Raw genomic sequence first — 21108 nt, 5'->3', positions numbered from 1 at the left:
TCTACCAAGCTATCTTGGTAGACAGCTGACATGATGACTGCCACAGAGTGAAGCTCTTATAATCATTCATCAGATATTAAGATACTGAAATGCACTCGTTGTACGCTCATATTAACAAAAACACACATACATTTCCTCATATGAATGATCTTTTGCCTGATAAATTCTCTCTAGAATACAGTTTTTGTGGATTTTCTGTGCTAAAGTAAACATCAGCAAACACACAAACATGAATGCAGAGTTCAAAGAGCAGCACAAACTGCACGTACAAAGACTGTACATGAGTGATCCGTCCTCCTTTACCTGCTCAGAATCTGAACAAACTGTACAATCTTCTCTCCAGACAATTTAGCTCGTAACCTCGCTCTGACCTCATCACTGAGGAAAAGTACAGACAAGTCATCACCATGCATGACTGTTCCCTGAGGGGCCACTACAGCACGCTAACTGCTCTGGATTATTGCATGGCAGTTACCATGTTCATGCCTTTTTGATCATGCTTAACCATCCGTATCCGCCTCTGAATAGCCAATAAGCTGTCTGCATACACAAATACATTACTTAAGCCTCAATACACGACAAATCCAACTTCTTTATCTTTCTTCTCTTTCATGAAATCAATTCAAATTATGATGAAAACTGCTGTCATGATGGTACATACTGTAATTGTGACAGTATAATGACAGAGTATAATGCAGCTGCAGTCAATGTCTTTTTTCTATCCAGACTATTGATCCCACACCCTGCTCAGGCGCTGTGATCATGATAATATCAGATGACTGATGAGGTAATTGGGCGATATGAAGGAAGGAGGACAGGGACGCAAACATTCCTCATCAAACTCACAGGAGGAGCCAAGTTCTCACTGTGTTATGTTAATTATAGCAATGATCATTTCACAAACACGAGACATTCCACCGCTTTATACACAGGACACACAAAACCTGTGTTTTTCCCCCAACACTCACATTATACACAGCACTTTCACTGTGAGGAGCAGAACTCCGCCACAGAGGATAATTATATGATGCACTCAAAGATTTTTTTCCCTCATTATGTCAGGCCAGACTGAATTATACCTGAACAAGCCAGAGGTTTTCACCGTCAGATAAAGGATGTAAAAGAATGAGTCTGTTTCAGTCAACATGTTTGAGAGATACAGAGCTGCAGCGGGAACCAAAATCAGCCCAGGACGTCTGACTCAGAGACGCCATCACATATATTTATTTTCCACTTTACTCTGTATAAGTTAGTGGGCTGTAGATGGTGTGAGATTAGAATTCAGACTGGACAGTACAGCGTGACATCAGATGGCTAATTTTAATTTCAGTAGTTTCTCTCTCTTTATTGGATCTTTTGACTGTTTGACTGTTTGAGCAGAAAACTAAGTTAAACACCATCTTCCTGCTAAATAAACTCAGACTGGATTCCTTTACTCTGTACTTGTGTTTGTACTGGACCCAGTATGAGCTGTGGTCCTGATCTCACTCTGCTGTCTGCAGAGTTACTGCTGCTACAGATGCACAACTATGTGCAGAATGTGGATTTTTCTTCTTTTCTCTGAGCTTCAGCCACAGGTTTTTTATAACTTTGTTATTCGTGTAAAGTGACTGAGCAACAGACAACACATAAACTTTAAGCTGGTGAACAGATCCATGCACAGGGAGGCAGACACAGCCTGCTAGGCTGGGCTGATCACCGTGATGCTGCAATATCGATTCACCCTGTCTTTAACAATCCCATTTTCACTGAGGGAATGTTTTTGGTTCCACTGTGGGAATTTCTGAGTGCACCACACAGAGCAGACACTTCACCCTGAGGAATTCAAACACTCTGAGGGTAAATATAGCGCGCTAGATCGCAAATAGCATGTGATTTTGCAAACAGCCTCGGTGACACCAGCTGCTTCTCTTCACCTGCCAGTGATGAGCGTCTCCAGGAGGCTGCTGCTGTCTCTCAGGCTCCTCCCCTCTCGCTGTGGGTGCCACCAACAAGCAGGAGACACCGCTGCAGAGACAAGATGAAAACCCTGTCCTGTTTCCTACGCCCACAAAACACCACCAATCAGGTGTGTCAGAATACAGAGCTGTAGACCAGGAGGCAGGCCCTGGGTCTCTGCAGGGGTGGATTCTACTGTTGAACTGTGGCCCAGTTTTCTACATTATACATAAAGTATTTAAACGAAGTAACACTGATACTCAAGTGGGACATTTAATTAATTTTTTCTCCACTGTTTGTCCCACAGGCTGTTCTCAGGTTCCACCAGCCACAGAACTGCTACCAGCCACAACCACAACCACTCATTCACTGTTCAACAAAAACAGGATGACAACAAAAAAGCAGCATGTTTATATCTTTCCTGCTCATTGTGCAGACAGGCAGAGAGTAACTGCACATAACTGTTATGTAATGCTTCAAAATAAAAGCACACATAATGTGCATGGAGAACATGGTGTTTCAGTATTTCCACAGATCTAGATTCAGCGGCCGAGTGCACATCATATTTTTGATGCTGTGTATTTGTGTCTTGCCTCGCTCTATCTCCTGGTTCTAGTTTCTATCTTCAGTTTGTGTCATTTACAGATTTTTCCTTTAACTTCATGTCAGCTTCATGATGGATGACAGAGACTCTGGCGGTTGGCGTAGGGCAGTTTACAGTGTCGAAACTTTCATGATGAAGTGTAACGTAATGCAAATGTTGACTGTCCCAAAGTCTGTGTGTCCTTCAGACACGTGGCTACGTTAAAAGGAGACGGAAAATGAAAAAGAATCCTTTTATGTCTGAGTGAAAAGTAAAGGGCTGAGTTGTCTTTACAGTATATACCTCAAAAATAGAGCTGACAGCTTCATGCTAATTTATTCCACAACTGTCCACATCTGATGGTTGGTGTCATGTCCAGCTGCTTTCCTCATAAACGTCTTAAATTCTAGTCCACAAAGCACTAAAATGCACAACATGAGTTTTAAAGCCGTGCACTTATGTTCTCCGTACTGCAGGACTGGAAACGGAGAGAGATGCAGCAGTTACTAATAGTTGCTTAAAGAAGGGCAACACCAAAAAATGAAAATATCTTTGAAGTGAATATAATCCAAAACAAAAGTACCATGCAGCAAAAACACAGTTTATCTAAAGTTCGCCAAGTTGCCTTTTGCTGCCCTGAGGCGAGTTTCCCTACAGTCTGAGCTAAAGTTGATTTATTTAAATGTATAAATATCTGAATTTCCAAAACATATTCTATAATTATACTTCACAAATACTCTGCAGATTAGTATTTATTCTATATGTGGGAACAGATAGTCTTTACATTTGCATATATACACTGGCTGCCTCTCCAGCTAATCCCTGAGAGAGCTCCTCCACAGTTCAGCATCGAGCAGTCTGTCTCAGCTCCTCTCCCTCTGTTACACTGCCTGCACACCAAGTCATCTAACATATAGTATAAAGTCTCAAGTGCATGGAGGAACATTGCAGGGTTGATCGAGCTTTACTTAAACACAGTAACTGATTACATTTAAATTTAAACACTGATACACAGAACTTTATTTATAGAAATAGATTCTTACACTAGATTTATTCTTAAATCATTCAGTTACTTAAAACAATGTGATTAGACCTCACTCCTGGAGATACCATCAGATTTCTTGGTCATGTTTACGCCCTGAAGGTCAGCGGATGAGTTAAGTCAAACTCATACAGTTTAAACTTTTACGTCAGAGCTACTGGACCCCAATAGCTAATACAGACTCGGTTTAAAAGGTAGCGCAGATGAAGCTACACACACCCAAACATCCATCAGTTCTGGATGGTGTTTTGTATTCTTTATATTTTAGGAAATTTGCAGGTGCTATCTGCTGTACTGGAATCACTGAAGGATCGAATCGACCGCAAATGATTCTCAGGAAAAGGAAGATACCTGGACAGCCTCGTCTGAAGGACCAGGTGACAGCTGGGAAAAGTTGCTGTATGTGAGAGAATGTCATATAGGATGTGACAGGGTAGAAAAATACTTCCTTAAGTGGAGTGCTAACACCCACAGAGCATTTTATCAGGAACATCTGTACACCTGCATATTCATCCAATGATCCAGCCAATCACGTGGCAGCGCTGCAGCACATAAAATCCACAGGTCAGAAGCTTCACATCAATCACTAGAAAAAATGTGAACTCAGTGGCTTTGACTGAGGCTGTTGGTGCCAGACGGGCTGGTCTGAGTTTCTCTGAAGCTGCTGAACTCCTCGGATTTGGAGTTTACTCAGAATGACGCCAAAAACAAAAAGCACTGATTTTATCAGAGAAGGAGAAAACACCTTTTGCACTTAGAATGGACATTAATGAAGTTTTAAAATCCATCAGTCTCCTGTGAGAGAGCTGAGAGCATCTTCCTCCTGGTTTTCCAGTACCAGTACCAGACCTGCACCGCCAGCATGTGGCTGCTTCTGTAAAGGTCCTGTCACATCTGGATGAAGCCAGAACATTTACATGGAGTCACCTCTGTGTAAATGCAAGAAAAACAAGCACTGAAATATCTTGGCGAGGCCAGAAATGTTATTCTTTCCAAGTCTGACATGGACTTAACTCATTCTCTGTCATTAGTTTAACCTAACCTAATCCTGGGTGACAGTGCTGTGCCTGAACACATCCTGCTCATGCTACATCTTCCATATAGACGTAGTGTAACAGTCTGGGTCTGGGTCTTTAAAGTCCATTGGAGTGTGCGCTGTGTAATCATTAGACAGAGTCTACTGTGAACAGATGCAGGAAGAGAGAGGTCATGGGCTTAAAATGCCACATAATCTGTCTCAGCATGGATGTGTGCCAGAGACATAAATTCCACACAGACAGAGACAAACACAGGATCTTTGGCTGCTAATTGCAGTACATGAAAACTGAATATTAACGTCTAGGACAAAAAGGAAAACACAGATCAAGGGCATCGTCTTTTCTCACCTTAATAAGTCAGTGACAGAGTCAAAAGCTTGATTGCAAACATGCATATTTGCAATCTAAAAGGACTGATTAAAGCCAGTAGTGGGTTAACAACAGACTGACATTACAGATAATTGCTGTCGTACCAGAGGAGGTGCAGAATACGAACGACAGGGACAAACAGAGCAGCAGTGTCAGTTGTGTTCCTATGTATGTATTCATATGTATTTCTCAACAGCTTAGTCCAGAGCTCTATGCATCTGGAACAAATTACTGAACCTCATTAACATGTCCATATGGAGTTTTATTTATATAATGCAAAACATAATGAAATGGTGAAATAATCAGTCGTTGCTCATGGTCTGAGTTTTTCACACGTCACATGCCTGAGGAAATAATTCCATCTTCTAAGTGTAGAGAGCAGGAGTTTGCATTTGCACAACGGCTGATGCTGCGTCAGCCACTGCTGATCACAAGCTAATAAGCTAACAAGCTAACAAGCTAACGATAAAAGATGCTAACTACACCTACCATTCTGATATGTCATTTTTTACTTTCTAATTGGGAAATGAATCATGTTAAATGAAGTATTAATCATGGCAGAGTATTTTTCAATATTTTCAGAGTCTAGAAAAGAACCTTAAAAATAAACAGTGCTATAAAAAACAGTTGCATGTTGCTCAGAAACATCTGTTCATGTTAAAAACTGGACGCTCCAATGAAGACGTACAGCAGCACAGAGGGCAGTGTGTGTGCAGTCACTGATAAAGTGTAAAGACAATTAACGGGTAGATTTTTAAAAAATGTAATTTTAAAAACTGTTATCTTTGTACTGTCTCTCCATAGCAACCTGAAATTAAAATCTTTATTCAGACACGATGACGTGAGTTTCACATGCAGCTCAGCTCTTGACTTAAATTGATTTTTGCTGATTCACAGTGATCACAGGTTCAGTCAGAGGAAGGCTGCTAAAACATTCAGAGCAAAGCTTTTCTGTTGGAAAAATGACAGTTCAGCCTGAGTTGTCAAACCACAAAACTTAAGCTGTACATGGAGTCTCTCACTGACTGACCTGAGGGGTGTCAGACAGGGTGACAGGTTCACTGACTTGCACTCAAACCAAGAGGTATTATGATTTATTCCATTTCAGCACCTATCCAACACTAGTTTTTGTCTTACTGTTCATAATAGAAAGCCTGAGGAGGACTGATAATGCTCCCTGCTTCAATTTGAAAAGCTCATATTCCAAACATTATTCGGGTTGAGACACTGAGCTCAGTCGCTCACAGCGTGTTGACATAAGCCGAAGGCTCCATCACAGTTCTCTTGCTGATTTTATGACGAGATGGCGGGCTGTGAAAATGCTTCACTTGTTCTCGGTGAAGAGAGAAGCAGTTCTTCTAACTGTATGTAGAGTTCAGGAACAAAGGAGCCTGAAGGTAGAAATGTACAAATCAAATCAGACAGAGACAGCGCGGCAGATTTTCTTCAACACGTGGCCATAAACACACACGCGGTTTAAAGACATGTTTTCCTTCATTGCCATTTGCTTCATGCACAGCAGTCACCTCCTCCATTCCTGTAAATAGTGATTCCTCTGAGAAGTACGGCCGGCAACACGAGCCAGCTAACAAATAAAGCATGAAGAGGACTCCCTCAGGGGAAGAGGAACACAAATGTCCCTGCTGGTTGTCCATGGGCAGAGTGTATCAGTATTCAGTGTTCAGACTAGTCTGAGGAAGAATCAGCTGATACGAAACGTTCAACCTGAAGGGTTTATGTTGAAGAACAGAATCCTCTACTATACAACCTGTTGAATACTACTGTTTTCAACAAAAAAAATGTATGACCTTATGAGAATGTAATAAGCCTTTCTGAGTACAGACTATATCTGATCTGAAAGCAGCACACTTGACAAGCACCAACAGTAAATTTCTGAGACCTATGTTTATCTTCCAAAGAGAATAAAACCTTATGTCTTATGATTAAAAGACTAAAGATGAATCAGACTCATATTCAAAATCTAAAAACTGAGGTGGGCTAGAAGATGTTGTCATTAACATTAATACAGTGCAGTAAACAGTACAACTTCTAAAAGGTTATGGGGTATTTGAGTACAGCCTCACAGCTGCTGGCATGTTTGACCCTGATCAACAGCGTCAAGGTGATTTCTACACATCTTCACACACAGCTTGATGTGAATTAAGTACATTGACTGCATAAATATTCACTCCCTTCAAGTCAATATCTGGGAGAGACACCTTTAACCGCAGTAACAGCTTTGAATTTATGTGAATTGGTCAGAATCAGCTTTGGAAATCTAAACACTTTTTTAACCCTCATCCCCTCCAGGCACTGTTTTTTAGGTAGGGAGACATTTTAACACTTTAAGGTTGTGCAGCTGAGTATTCTGTGTGAATTATTGTCAGGACATTCAGTCTAATCTATCACTACATATGTTTCAGGCATTATCAGTCAGTGAAAGTTCAAGATAAGTGCGAGGGTCCCAGAGGGCAGATCAATAAAAGGTACCACTGATGTTTTTTTAAAGCCAGTCATTGTCCAGCTTTTTCTTCTTGTTCAGGGTTGTTGTCTTACTTAAAAAGAACTCCTCAGATTGCATTAGGTTTTCCTCTGCTAGCTTCACAAGCCTTCCAGGACTCACTGCAGACAAACATCCCCACAGCATGATGCTGCCACCACCAGGCTTCATGCTGGGGATGATGGGTCATGATGACTTTCTTCTCACCATAAAACTTTCCTGTACTTCTTCTCAAAGTCTCCCACATGCCCTCTGGCAAACTCTAGCCCAGATGTCTTGTGAATTTTTTTTCACCAGTGGCTTTCCCTCCCACTTCTCCAAAAACCTGCTGTCGGACCAACTGGGCGTTCCTCTGACAGTGCTGACAGTGGCATTTATTAATTACCCTGAATAACACTGCTTGTTGTTCAGCATGTCCTTTTGCTGTGATTTGAGCAGCATAAGCGAAATTCCTTTCACCTCCACTGTGTTGAGGTGACGTCTAAGACGCAGGTTTCTCAAAACCTTGGCATATAAAACCTGAATTAATTCACATAGACAGGTACCACGAGGGTTAGTCAGAAAATATGTCTTTTGATTAATCCAAAATCACTTTTCACACATCACACACAGCTGATTTCCATTCTAGATGTGTTAAGAAAAAACAATTTGCTGCACTGGTGATCGTTTATGTGTCGCTGTGAAAGGTTTTTAATAATACAATGGTCTTTCTTTGTTAAATATAGATTTGTTTGATAGTGTTTCTTGTCACTGTGATTGTGTGTTATAAAACAATGAAACATGAAAAGTGTAATACTTTGTATAGGCTTTTGTACGTTGCTGCATCACAGTCACTATGGTGACGTGGCCTTCAAGAGACTAAATTTATCCGAGGAAACTGGGATGAACTATCGTCTACTTTCTTAAGGAAAGGAGCTTTTTGTTTGGAAAAAAAGTAACAACAACTTAAAGTCCCCTGCAGTCAAATATCTGTTTAACCTTTTCGTGTTTCAGCTCCACAGAATGATGCATGTGCAGAGTTTGACACTAGAAAGCTGTTTTCTCCTTCATCTGCTGAAGGAAACTTGAAGCCTCCAGGTCCAATACTCTGATGGTGGACGTCCAGTGAGGTGGAGGACATGTTAGTGTTAATGTTCTACCAATAAGAAACACATTTACACTCAGAGATTTACAGCAAAGGCACTACACTCTGTCTACATAAAAGGTTCCTCTGCTGGCATCAGAAGAAATAAATCCGAAGCGACTTGTAGAGTGAATGAAAATGTGTTAGGATCTGCCTCAGCTCAGCAGATGACTGATTGATAGTCATTCACAATTGCCTTTGGTGATTTGGTTAATTGCAAATTTCTAAGTGCCGGAGGCCACATGTTCAGAAAACTCCAAAGGTGAGTTATCATCTGAATTTGATGTGTTTCTGTTCCCTGATTGTAGCTTCAGTGTATGTCCGTATTTCCCAGTCCCTTTCCCAAGTGTTAGAATCAGGACAAATTTATGTCCAAGTAGATGGTGAGAAACAGGAAGCAGCAGATCTGTTTGGACAGTTAGTCTCTGCACCTCAGTTTGAGGACCCCCCTACTTTCAAGGAGACCGCACAGTCTAGAAGTGTTCGGACAGACCCAGACTAGCTGTTTCCAGTCTCAATGCTAAGCTAAGCTAAGCTAACTGTCTATCAGCTGTGGCTTCATGTTGAGCACAGAAGGTGCAATCTCTCCTCTTTGAAGGAGTCACCTACAACGCTCCCAGCTGCTGCCGTGCTTGGAACATGCTCTGAAATCCTGCTGTGTAAGCACGCCAAGCAGCATCTGTGATGCACGCTGGATCTCCTCCACCGTGTCAAAATGGCGACCCTACAGCGTCGATTCTATTTAGTTTTATTTTGGAGAAGAGGGAGAAATCACAGACGGACTAAAGCTGGTGAGTTGGACAGATGGGGAGCAACTGTTGTGTTGGTGTGGAAAAAAAAACTTGAATGTAAAAACATGCTGTGAGGAGGCGCGTTGTCGTGATACAGAAACAGTTCCCATCGCGCCACAGTTCAGGTCATTTGCAGGAAATGTTCTCCCTCAAATGCCTCAGAACCTCGGTCTCTGGCTGCAAAGACTGCTGTTTGGTTTCAGGGTTGTAGCTCAGCAGAGTGGTGATTATCTTCACAGCTAACTCTCACAAAAGTGAAAGCAGAAAAAACAGGTTCCTGTTTGAGTCGTGGTTTTCCTACAAGGTCTGACCTTGAGGATTTTGTTTAAACTCGTCTCTTAAACACCTCTTTCCCTGTTCCCTCTGACAGGACGAGTCTCGGCCTTTCAATCATCAGCAGAGGTGTTTTGTTTGGTTTTACTTTGTTATTTTTTGCACACACGTAGATTAAAATATAGTGAATACGGAATCACTATGGAAACTAAGCATGCAGAGTCAACGTGAACCAAGAATAAACAGGAAAAAAACATTTGGGATAGACTAAATCTGCTGTTATACAACATGAGAATCCAAGCACACAGTCTCAACACTAAGTTTTCATGATCCAAAAATATGCAGTGCATTCTCTTTTCCTCACAGAATTAGATGCTTGCATAATTATGTCCACATTCACACTCATTCACACACACAAAGACCTCTTTTAATTTATCCAGACATCTTCAGCCCACTGACAGAACACTTCATGAGATGGAAACTGCTCTCAGCATAAAGCACCACGCAGTGTGGACGATAGAGCAGCCAATCCCACAGCAAAAGGAAGTTCAGCAGAAAAAAAAGTGACATTCAACTAATGAGCCTGACCTTTCCACATCTATACTAGTGTGTGTTATTTCACAATCTGGATATAAAGCACCTTGTAAATAACATATCAAACACATCATCTTATTTCCATCTGTGGCAGTTGCTGCTAAACACTGAGTGTGTCTCGCCTGATCAAACAACAGCTGTTACTGGTCGACAACGAGCAGCAGACGTGGAGTCATTTCCTGTTCCCTGTCAATCAGCTGATGATGCCTCCGTGAATACAAATGTAATTTTCTTATTGTACAGTAGTAACGTACATAAATACATTTCACATAATTACACAACAATGATTTATCCCCCCTCCTGCGCCTCTGAGTGTAACTTGCAGAGTGTTTCGCCTCTTGCGTAAGACTTATAGTGCCTGAAAATAGAGCCTGGCCTTTACTGCACAAAGCCATCTCTGCTTACAGAGGGATACATTCTGTCCACAGAAACCTCGTCTCCTCACACTTCTCCTTCATGCAGATGGAGGTGACTTTTTTCTTCACCAGAAAAATACCACATTTTTCTACTTGAAAGCTGCTGCCCTCTCCCCCTCCTTTTCCTTCCCTTTCCTCTTTTGACCCATCGCTGTGATTCCCATGGTTTGTGTGCCTCATTCCATTCAAATCCTACTTAATGTGCATTTAGTCCTCTGCATATCGAGTCCATACATGGGAAAAATAATTCCCATGATCTCTCTGCCTCAGCTTCAGTGAAACACTGTGTGAAATGCAGTACTTGTTCCATATTTGTGAGTCCGTGGGATCTACAGTATTTTAATTCTCCTACTTCCTGTGCTGTGGGGTCATGAGCTAATCTCATCAGCATTACAACACAGCCCTGAGCAGTGGAAGTGGCAAAAGTTGGCAACTTCAGTAAGTTAATAAGTTTAAAACTGAAGTAAAATACTGCCCTAACTAATCTGTGACAAGAGATGTTTTCCTGCCAAGAGCAGCTAAGATAGTGACTCTTTAGATGTTAGCTGCAATGAATAATCTCTGAACACACCTGAAACTCCAGCTCTGTCTGTAAAGTGGCTCAAATGTCTCTACTTTAATCTCTGAACATTTATGAAGTAGATTCAGAAGTCCTGAGATCAGTGAGGATGTTTTATGCTCGATGAAACACTTCCAACCTCTGGCATGTCTTCCTCTCAGTGTGTCACATCTGAAATACTTCACCTTCTGTTTGAACACGCATCAGTTTCACCTGTCGCTATTTACTGAGATGATGTTGCACCTCTCACTCACACCTACGAAAGCTAAGAAACTTACAGACATCAACAGACATCAGTGAGGATTCTGAAAAATGTAGTGAGAGCACTTAAAAGCTGTGTGTAGTGCTTTATCACTCCTGCCATTCGAGATATCTTGAATCAATTTGGAAAAATCTCACGGTGTAAATTCAGTTTACAGAAGAGAAAACTCTGACGCAGGCGTTCTGTCTCTTTCCCAGCCACAAAAACCTCACTGCTCTTTTCAGCAAATGTAAACAGGATTCGAAACACTGGGAGTGTTAATTTAATTATGTGTCTCTTCCAAAACATCCCCATCCTAATTAAAAGCACTTTACATCAGCATTATCCCTCTCATGGGGACTGAACCAGGACGACCTCTCTCTTCCTCAGTGCTCAGGAGGTGTGGCTCTACCTAACTTCCTTTTTTTATTATCCCTATTTAACATTCAGATTTTAATCCAGTAATGCAGTAAAGGTAGACTGGGTGCAGTTAGAGTTCATATTGATGCCACTCAGTGATTTGTGCAGCCCTGCTCTTTCTTAATAATAAACTTACATTCAAGGTATAATAGTTAAGAGACCAGGCCCAGTTTAGAGGGCATTTCAGGCTACAAAGAATTTCCCTCCGGCACAGACACAGCTTTTATTTTATAGTTCATACCCAAAGATCAGGAGCTTTGTGCTAAAGACATTTAACTCATCTCTAGACAAGCCCATAAAATCACATGTTAACCATGTCACTGAAACGAACTCAGACTGTGCAGGACTGATATCCCAGATTCAGGAGCTCATTAACAACATCACTGAAAGTGTAAATGATCTCTGAGTTGTTTTTACAGGTGGCCAGTGTGCTGCTGGAAACAGGTCTGATGAGAACAGTGACACTGCAGCTGAATGTTACAGCGCTCCATGCTGAGAGAAGATTTAGTGTCAGCTGATATGTCTCCAACAGTGACCTTGTTAGACTCACATTCAGATGTATATTGCACAAAGCACCTGCTCATCTGCAGCCTGAACCTTTCATGTCAACAGCAGCATTTGCAAGGACAGGGAGACAACAGGACCAGTCAGACGCTTTTCTTTTTTCTTATTTCAAAATGTAAATCTATACAAGTTGTCGTCTGTAGGAATGTGCCTGACAGGTGCAGAGCACACCAAAGGAGTACAAGTGTTCCTGTGACACACCTGCTGTAAACACAGGGAGTGTGTTCAGTTTTACACTGGAATCATGTCCTGTGGCATCTGATTCAGTCATTTGTCTGTGGGTGTGTATGTGGGGGAGGGAGGAGGGAGGATATGACAAACTGAAGACAGACATTACAGACATGGACTACACAGAGCACCTCTCCCTCTGCTCTCTCAGTCCAGCATGACCCAGCTAATGACTGTTATATTTCAGGCTCTGCCCGTGAGCTGAAACTAGAACTGTGACTGATGCAAACACACACACACACACACACACACTCTCTGCAGAGAGTCTTTTTTCGGTTTGAGGATGGATGGTACTGTATCGCCACTGGTCTCAGAGATCAATCACCTGTGGATGGATGAGTCTGAGGGCACCTACACTGTCTGGGAAAGATTATTGGTCTCATGATCGCTGGCTCAGAACATATTCATCGATTGGGAAGAGAAGAAGCTGCAAGAGAGCAGAGTCCAACACTGAAGTGGAGAACTGAATGAATAATATAAGGGACACAGTGTACTGTGGCTGTTGTTTGCCTGGCTTCCTAACATGCCTGTTGGATTAGCAGGGATAATATTCTCATACATTGCAAAGGAGCTGGTGTTTCTCTGCTCATACAGTGTTGTCCTTAAGACAGGCCTACAGACCTACTGAGCTGGCAGCCTCACGTGACCTGCTTCCTGAAAGCTGCAGCATTAATATATGTTTCTGTCAGGGAAACAGAGCAGAGTGAGATTTTAGTCTAAAATGATCAACAACACTTCAGGTGAACGTTCTTACTGTAACTCGTTAAAACTGTGATGGTGCTCTGGCCTCTGAGCACAAGAGAGAACATTAACATTCTGTACAGTGTGCGCGCATGTGGACAGTGCAAGAGGAAAGATTAATTATCTCTGCTGATTCGACTCGTTCTCATCAGGCTCATTTGCTGCGAGAAAATGACACAGTGGAGATTAAACTGGGAGATAAAATTAAAGCAGGAGTTCTGCCTTTATGGTTTCACTAACCCACTCTCGGTTCATTTTAATATTTGAATAGGCTTGATCCTGCTGCAGCATCAGATGTGTGGTCAGAGCTGACCAAACTTTTAATAAAACATCTGAATCATTTCTACGGCAAAGAAAGAATCCGCTCCTCGTTTCTGTCCCACACTGAGCCGTGAATCGTAATTTACACTTGCAGCGTGAGTGAATGTGACTGACATATTTTTTCATATAAGATCTTCGGTGTGAGTGTTACGGTGATGACGTCAGGAGCAAAGAGCAGCAGCGGGCAGGCGGCGGAGAGGCGGAAAAGGAAGACACAACCTGTGCCGGTGCGCATCTTTCCAAACTTCTCCAGCGCTGTCCAGGAGCGCGCAGCCAAAACAAAGCACAGCAGGAGAGGAGCTGAGCAGGGCGAGCGATGAATAACAAGTCTATCAATTTAAACACGAGTCCGCCGCGGGTCGGCGGCGGCTCCGGGACTGTGGACCATGAACTCGTTATCACCTCTACTTTCGGGACGCTTCTCTCCGTTGTCTATATAGTCGGAGTGTCGGGGAATGTGTACACGCTGGTGGTGATGTGTCACTCGATCCGCTTCGCCACTTCCATGTACATCTCCATCATCAACCTGGCTCTGGCGGACCTGCTCTACCTCTCCACCATCCCCTTCGTGGTGTCCACGTACTTCCTAAAGGACTGGTACTTCGGGGATGTGGGCTGCCGCATCCTGCTCAGCCTGGACCTCCTCACCATGCACGCCAGCATCTTCACGCTCACCGTCATGTGCACGGAGCGCTATCTGGCCGTCACCAAGCCGCTGGACACGGTGAGGCGCTCCAAGAGTTACCGCAAAGCTCTGGCTTGGGGTGTGTGGCTGCTGTCTCTGGTCCTCACTGTGCCCATGATGATAATGGTCGCGCAGACCACTAAGAACACACCGGACGGGGGTGTGAAGAGGATGTGCGCGCCCACCTGGGCTCCGCTGGCTTACAAAGTGTACGTGACTGTCCTGTTTGGCACCAGCATCATGGCTCCGGGGCTCATTATCGGTTACCTGTACGTCAAGTTAGCCCGCACTTACTTAGAGTCCCAGCGCAACTCTGTGATCAGCAAAGGCAGCAAGAGGTCACCTAAACAGAAGGTGCTGATCATGATCTTCACCATCGTGCTGGTGTTCTGGGCGTGTTTCCTGCCGTTCTGGATCTGGCAGCTGCTGCCTCTGTATCACACCAAGCCGCTGAGCCTGGCCTCGCAGACACACACCTGCATCAACTACCTGGTGGCGAGTCTCACATACAGCAACAGCTGCATTAACCCTTTCCTCTACACGCTCCTCACCAAGAACTACAGGGAGTACCTGAAGAACCGGCACCGGAGCTTCTACAGGTACACGTCCTCGTTTAAGCAGCGGCCACCCAGCCTCTACTCCTGGGGAAAGTCTGCATCCTCCAGCAATCAGTTCGAGTTCAACTCGGAGACGCTGGTCATGGGGACACTGAAGTGACTTGTGAGTCGCGTGGAGGAGAAGAGAAAGCGTTTAGAACCGGAATAGGTAGGTGAAAACACACAGGCCGGTTTCACACCGTGCGTAAAAACCAAAGTCAGGGACTTCTTTATTTTCTCAGCTCTTTTTTCAGTGTGGAAGCACAGCTGCTCTCTGTGCGTGATACAACTCTTTCTGCTGAGTGAGAAATTTACTATTATTCCACATGTCTGACCGTTTTCGCCCCGCGCCCCCCTGAGCCTCATTAGCACTCTGACACCTCTCTCCGCTGCGCTCCTTCACCTCCTCTCTGAGCGGAGGAACTGATCCTGCAGCGCGGTGTCAAACACAAGGCCTCGGTGCTAATCACTGAGCCTGAACTGTCTGTGTTCAACGCAGATGTTACTTCAGGGGTTTGTGTTTTTCAGTAATTTACTGCTGCTCACAGATAAAGGAGAAAACTGTTGTACTCTCAAGGAGAAAAAAAGTTTCAGTGTGGACTAAGCTGTTGGTGGGCCTCAGTCAAAAATGTGCTGTTGGACCCTCTGCTGATCTCCCACCTGCTGCCAAGGCAGGATTACCAATCAGGCAAAGCAGACAGTTGCCCAGCAGCCCCATTAATCCATGAACTAAATGAGTCTCCTCTGAGAAACACCTTGATGTTAAACACTGGATTTAAGAGAATCTGTGTACGAACAAAATTCACAGGTGAGATGAATTTTCTCTTCACGATATCATCACCCTCATGTTGCCAATATAGAGCCACTTGTGAGTTTGACAGCTGCCTCAGGGTGTTTATGCAGGTCACCTGCTGCAGGCTGCTGGATCATTAGTCAGAGAGCGGTTTCTCTTAGAGAGACCTGGTTTAGTTTCTAACTTGTTCTCTGAAAGCTGCATCAGTATTTTCTGATGGTTTCTGAAAGTGTGTTTTTTTAACAAACTTTCTGCCTGCTGATTTCTGACAGCGGCTTGAAGCTCTGCAGTGAGAAATGACTCTTCATACTCACTGGTAACATTTTTGTGAATGAACAAGCAACTCATGAATCAGTAACCGTGATGTAATCACTGAATTTCTAATTGTAATCACTTACAACTACTGGCTACTGAAGAGAGGAGTCACATCTCCCAGCACTGCTACCAGCTGAGGAAGTGAGTATGACAATTGTCTGACTTGGATCATTCCAACGATCAGACCTCAGAGAAACAAAACAAAAATGTCTCCCCTTAAGTCCACTGCACTCTCTGCTGTCCTGGTCTAACACTTAAATTCTGATATTTTGATTCAACACAGATTTACTGCAGAATATGCATCATGGGAGCAAACTGGCATCCATCAGCTACAGGGGCTGAAACCAGTCCCAGCTGACCCTGGACAGACTGCCAGACCATGACCAACATATAAACACAAACAACCACTGGAGCTCACGTCTCCCCCTCATTTCCTGTCAGCGAATAGACGCAAGTTTTTATTTACCGTCACTGATTAAAGCTCAAATTCATCTATTTGTGTAGAAGCCCCACAGCGAGTGAGGCCAGACAGGTGTTTTGCTTTGTGACTGAATTTAGCTCTGAGGGACCGACTCAAGCCCACACCCGGACCTCAGAGGCGTTCTCTGGCAGGAGAGCTCCACCTGCATGGCCAATCACTTTCACTGAAACCGCACACGTCCTCCCACAGATGCGAACACGCTTCCTGTACTGTGGTAAACTCAGAGCCAAAAACACCTACAGCTCAGACGCTTCCAACCAGGCTCTGTTTACTAGACTGAACCGTGGCCTAGTTTCTTCTGGACTTCTGGAAAGTCGGAGCTTTATCATACCTTTGTGTTTATAGTAGAGGATTCACACATTCAGTAACTGATTACTTGATTTTTTACGGCCTTATCTGAAGGATTAAGAGGAGAGGGTGGCCGTCGCTTCTGTTCAGGATGTTCCTTTATGAGTGATGCATAAACGTGCCTCATGTTTTATGGAGAGTTCTTTAATTAAGATAGCTCCTAGCACTGAAAGGAAGCTCTTTCACTTTAATCTGACTTATTAAAGTCTTATCAGCTCACACAACCACCTGCTGTCCTCTTTACATTCGTCAGACAGGGACATGAAAACCAGCTGTGTGTATACAGGGAGATGGATGGTAATAGTATGTGAGACTGATGTGAGCTGTGACATTTTCCAACTAACGTCCCAGGTGGGTTTGTACACTTTGGTACACTTTTGACTTTTGTGAGTGTTTCCATGTCAAATGTCACAAACTCATACATAAATTCATTCGCAGCCAGTCCCTTGCTGCTTTCTCTCTCCTCTCCACTCGCTGTCTCACCACTCTGCAGCATCTTCCACTATTCAAATTCCAGATCCAATCTTTTGTGTGTGTGTGGAACTTACACATTCACGATTCACAAGAAACCGAGGAGGGACTTGTTGACTTCTCTCCTGAGCTATCTGCTCATCTCAGAGCTGGAGGGAGGAACACTGAGTTGCTGCATTGTAATACTGTAATCACATAAGAGAAATAACACCGATGAAATAATCAGTGTACAGAAATACTCACTTCATCATCATAACAAATGCACAAATCAGGAAACTTTAGTGTGTCCTCACGACTCACACACTGATCTTAATGTGTAAAAATGCTGCAGTGTCACTTTAATGAACATGAGAACCTGTGCTTTGCTTAAAAATAGATAAGAACTTTTTCAATTAAACTTTAGAGAAAAGTGTCTCACTGTTTCAGGATGTGACTTTTAACAGGACACACTGCCAGAGTGTGTTATTACATCCAACCAGAGGAGTCTATCAAATCACCTCTGCTGGACAAAAACAGCCAGACCTGAGTTTAAACATTAATCAGGCCATGACCCTGCACTTGACCTCCATCTAAAACTGCGCAGGTGTTTGAGTGACTTGAATAAATATCAGCTTTTGATATTGGCCAACAAAATACATGATAACACTCTTTCCCATCTTGTTTTGAAGAAAATAACCTGAAGTGTCTTCACAGTTCTGTGTGTGGTCAGGGTCACACATTACATTTACCCATGAGATATTACATTTACTGTCCAAGCTGTGTGGGACTGAGCCGCCCTCCCCAGGCTCCAGGCCAGTGGTTTACAGCTGTGTGTGAACTGCTTGTATTGGCAGACACCTCCAAGAGTTTCATTAAATGGGGATTAGTAAAGTCAGCAGAGTCTGAGTCCTCACTGGGTCTTGTGGACACTGGTATGTAACAGGGCCAGTTGGCACAAGCCAGTGATAATAACAGTGGTAATTACACGGCTCATGTCCTTACACAAGTTTAGTGTCCTGACTCCACTCTCTGCTCAGATTAGCATAAGAATTCCCTAAATGACCACTGACGATGAAAGTTCCAACTACACTGATCTCTCCAGAGTTTTGAGGTTCTTGTAAATGAAGTTATTAAACAGTGAAAACTGTTTTTTGCATTTATATCGAGCAAGATGTCGAGCAGTACAATTAACTTTCCACTAAACACTACAGCCAGTATGACACAGGTTTGTCAAGGACAAGACATTTGGGCTGTAATAAGTTATTTACTCTGTGTTTAAAGAGTTAGGAGGGTGAGGTGTTGTTGACAAAACCAAAGATATAGGAGCAACAATGTACGTGTGAATGGATTAAATGTTAGCACTCAGACTATTTTCCTGCTCTGAGCTTGGGTAAAACTGTCCTGCTTTTTGTTGGATTTAGAGAAGTTTACACTTCAGCAGCCACAGCTAAACTTCTTATCTGAAATACTGTGATATTTGCAGAGCACATTCACTCCTCATCCTAAAAGCCTTTTTCATTTAAAAGTAAAAACATAATGTTTGAAACAAGGAAGCATAAAAGGAGCATCTTCCTTGTGTTTCCAAGACCAAGACAAAAGGTTATGAAAGGTTAGAATGAAGACAGTTTTCTTTCATACTTGCTTGCAAGGACTAACTAGTTCTACATGTTGTTTCTTTACCTCCGGTATTTAATGACCCTCTCTCAACGTTCTTATTTCAAGTTTAACAAGCAACCAGCTAATGTTAGCTGAACTCGCTAGTTAGCTGCAGCTGTCATTTCATCTGGCAAAATTAAAGGTCACCTGCTAGAAATAACAAACCTGCAGAAAGACTTCTGAGTGTAATCGAGTCATTGTGAGTGGAAGGTCTGTCGTTGAACACTGACTGAGAGTCAGGGACTGGCAAATGCTTTCCATTACTTAAAGGGTCTTCTTGAGATTGGTTTGTATCTGAGATTATAGGGTCAACACAATTTTCTAGATTGTGAGAAAAGCTTACAGTCCTGTGTCAAAGAAACAGAGATCATGAACTAATCAGCATTAAAGGAGTGGTTAACGATCAGGGCAAAAGATGTCCTGTCCTTTGAGGTTTAGAACTTCAAAGCATCCTGTAACCGGTCCATCAATATGTCACACAAGCCATACAAAGTGATTGTGTGCTTCATTACAGTGACCAGAGCTTCAGTGGCTTCTTTGAAGGGAACACTAACCACCAGCTCCACGTCTGTGCTCCTCATCTGAGTGTTTTAAAAACCTTGGACAAGGTGCTGCAACGCACGAAACAGGCGTGAATGACATTGTCACACTAACACCTACACATTTTATACTGATGCTGTATATATCCACCATCCTCGTTTCATTATAAAAGGAGAAAAAACAGGCATTCCTCCCACACAGTGCCTCTCTACATGTAGGCCCACTGCTTCTCTCAACACTAATGAATGTGACAATAGGTCTCTGAGGAGCGGAGGGAGCAATACTGTGCTGCACAGGCACAGCCAGTGTGTTTGCACTGAGTGTGACGTTACATACACTTTATACACTATATATACACTTTGTTCAATCAGTGCAGGAATTACTGTATGTTACAATCACAAATACTTTCATACTTAAAGCTGCAGTAATCAATATTTTCATATTAACAAAAGATCAAATGATTATATGTAATGTGAAAGAGGTTACTTGTAGTGACAAACCCACAGAGAAATATCACATGACACTGTAGTTGGAGTCACTGTAGACTGTAGGCCACATTTATCTGGATAAAAAAGTTATTTCCCTCTGGAGAAGCAGAGCGAGCAAGGACGTACGTTCGTCAGGTGAACGGAAATACGACTCCAAAAAAAAATGCAGGTGTTCCTTCACGTCTGCTGGATGTGTAAATGTGTACCTGTTTCCAATCAATCAATCAATCAATACAGCAACTTTACCAGCTGGTTCCACGATTCAGCTTGACCCACTACTCCTGAGTGACCCAACAAAAAGCATCAATGAATACTAATGTTTTACGTGCACAGTGATTTGAAAAGCATCCATGGTGTTACCTAGAAAAAATAATTCAGTGTTAGTTCAAAAAGCTGCTTCACAATTTTCCAATTGTTCTGAAATGAATGGAACAAATCAGAACAAGAGTACAGTGAAAATTCTACAACAGCAGCACAGGTCTGCATATGAAGTGTGTGTGAACTGAGGTAATACGGATAAAACGTGCACAACCACTGGTATGGCTTTAATATGGAAATAGCTGTGGGCATTTTAAACCAATTTTCATGATAGAACCGTCTGCATAAACAAAATGTACCCAAACAATGTCCTGCAGTAAAGAGCCAAAGTAAATAAAACATCACTGGAATTATGAAAAGATTAGTTTCCTTAATCACACAGTAAACTGTTGCTCTAGTTTTGTTTTGAGTACAGGGAAATGGCTGCATGTCATGGAGACTAATGGAAAAGCCAGAACATTGTGATTACAGCTACTGACTCTCGACAAATCATGCTGGTTCCTTTATGGCCTCATGCTGTGCAGTGAGAAACAGGTCACAGTAACACTACAAAGAAACTGTTGGCATTTAATGCTAAAGAAACAAGAATCAACATGTAGTTCTGTCATGAGGGAAAGACTGAGGTAAATATATAATACGCACCATGACGGTTTCAAACTGCGTAATCTATAAAGTCGAAATGAGAAGGAGACGGTGGC

General features: G+C 42.8%; 1 protein-coding gene across 1 annotated transcript; it reads left to right on the top strand.

The window, feature by feature from the left end:
- Positions 1–13884: 13884 nt before the first annotated feature.
- Positions 13885–15185, top strand: LOC108872648 (urotensin-2 receptor). The gene has a single exon (XM_018660443.2). It carries the CDS (start codon positions 14057–14059, stop codon positions 15140–15142), a length of 1086 nt encoding a protein of 361 aa, XP_018515959.1. The 5' UTR covers positions 13885–14056; the 3' UTR covers positions 15143–15185.
- Positions 15186–21108: the final 5923 nt, after the last annotated feature.

Source organism: Lates calcarifer, linkage group LG23 (assembly GCF_001640805.2).
Source record: "Lates calcarifer isolate ASB-BC8 linkage group LG23, TLL_Latcal_v3, whole genome shotgun sequence".
Classification (NCBI taxonomy): Eukaryota; Metazoa; Chordata; class Actinopteri; family Centropomidae; genus Lates; species Lates calcarifer.
The sequence above is the reverse complement of the archived record's forward strand: the minus strand, read 5'-3'. Positions and strand labels throughout refer to the sequence as shown.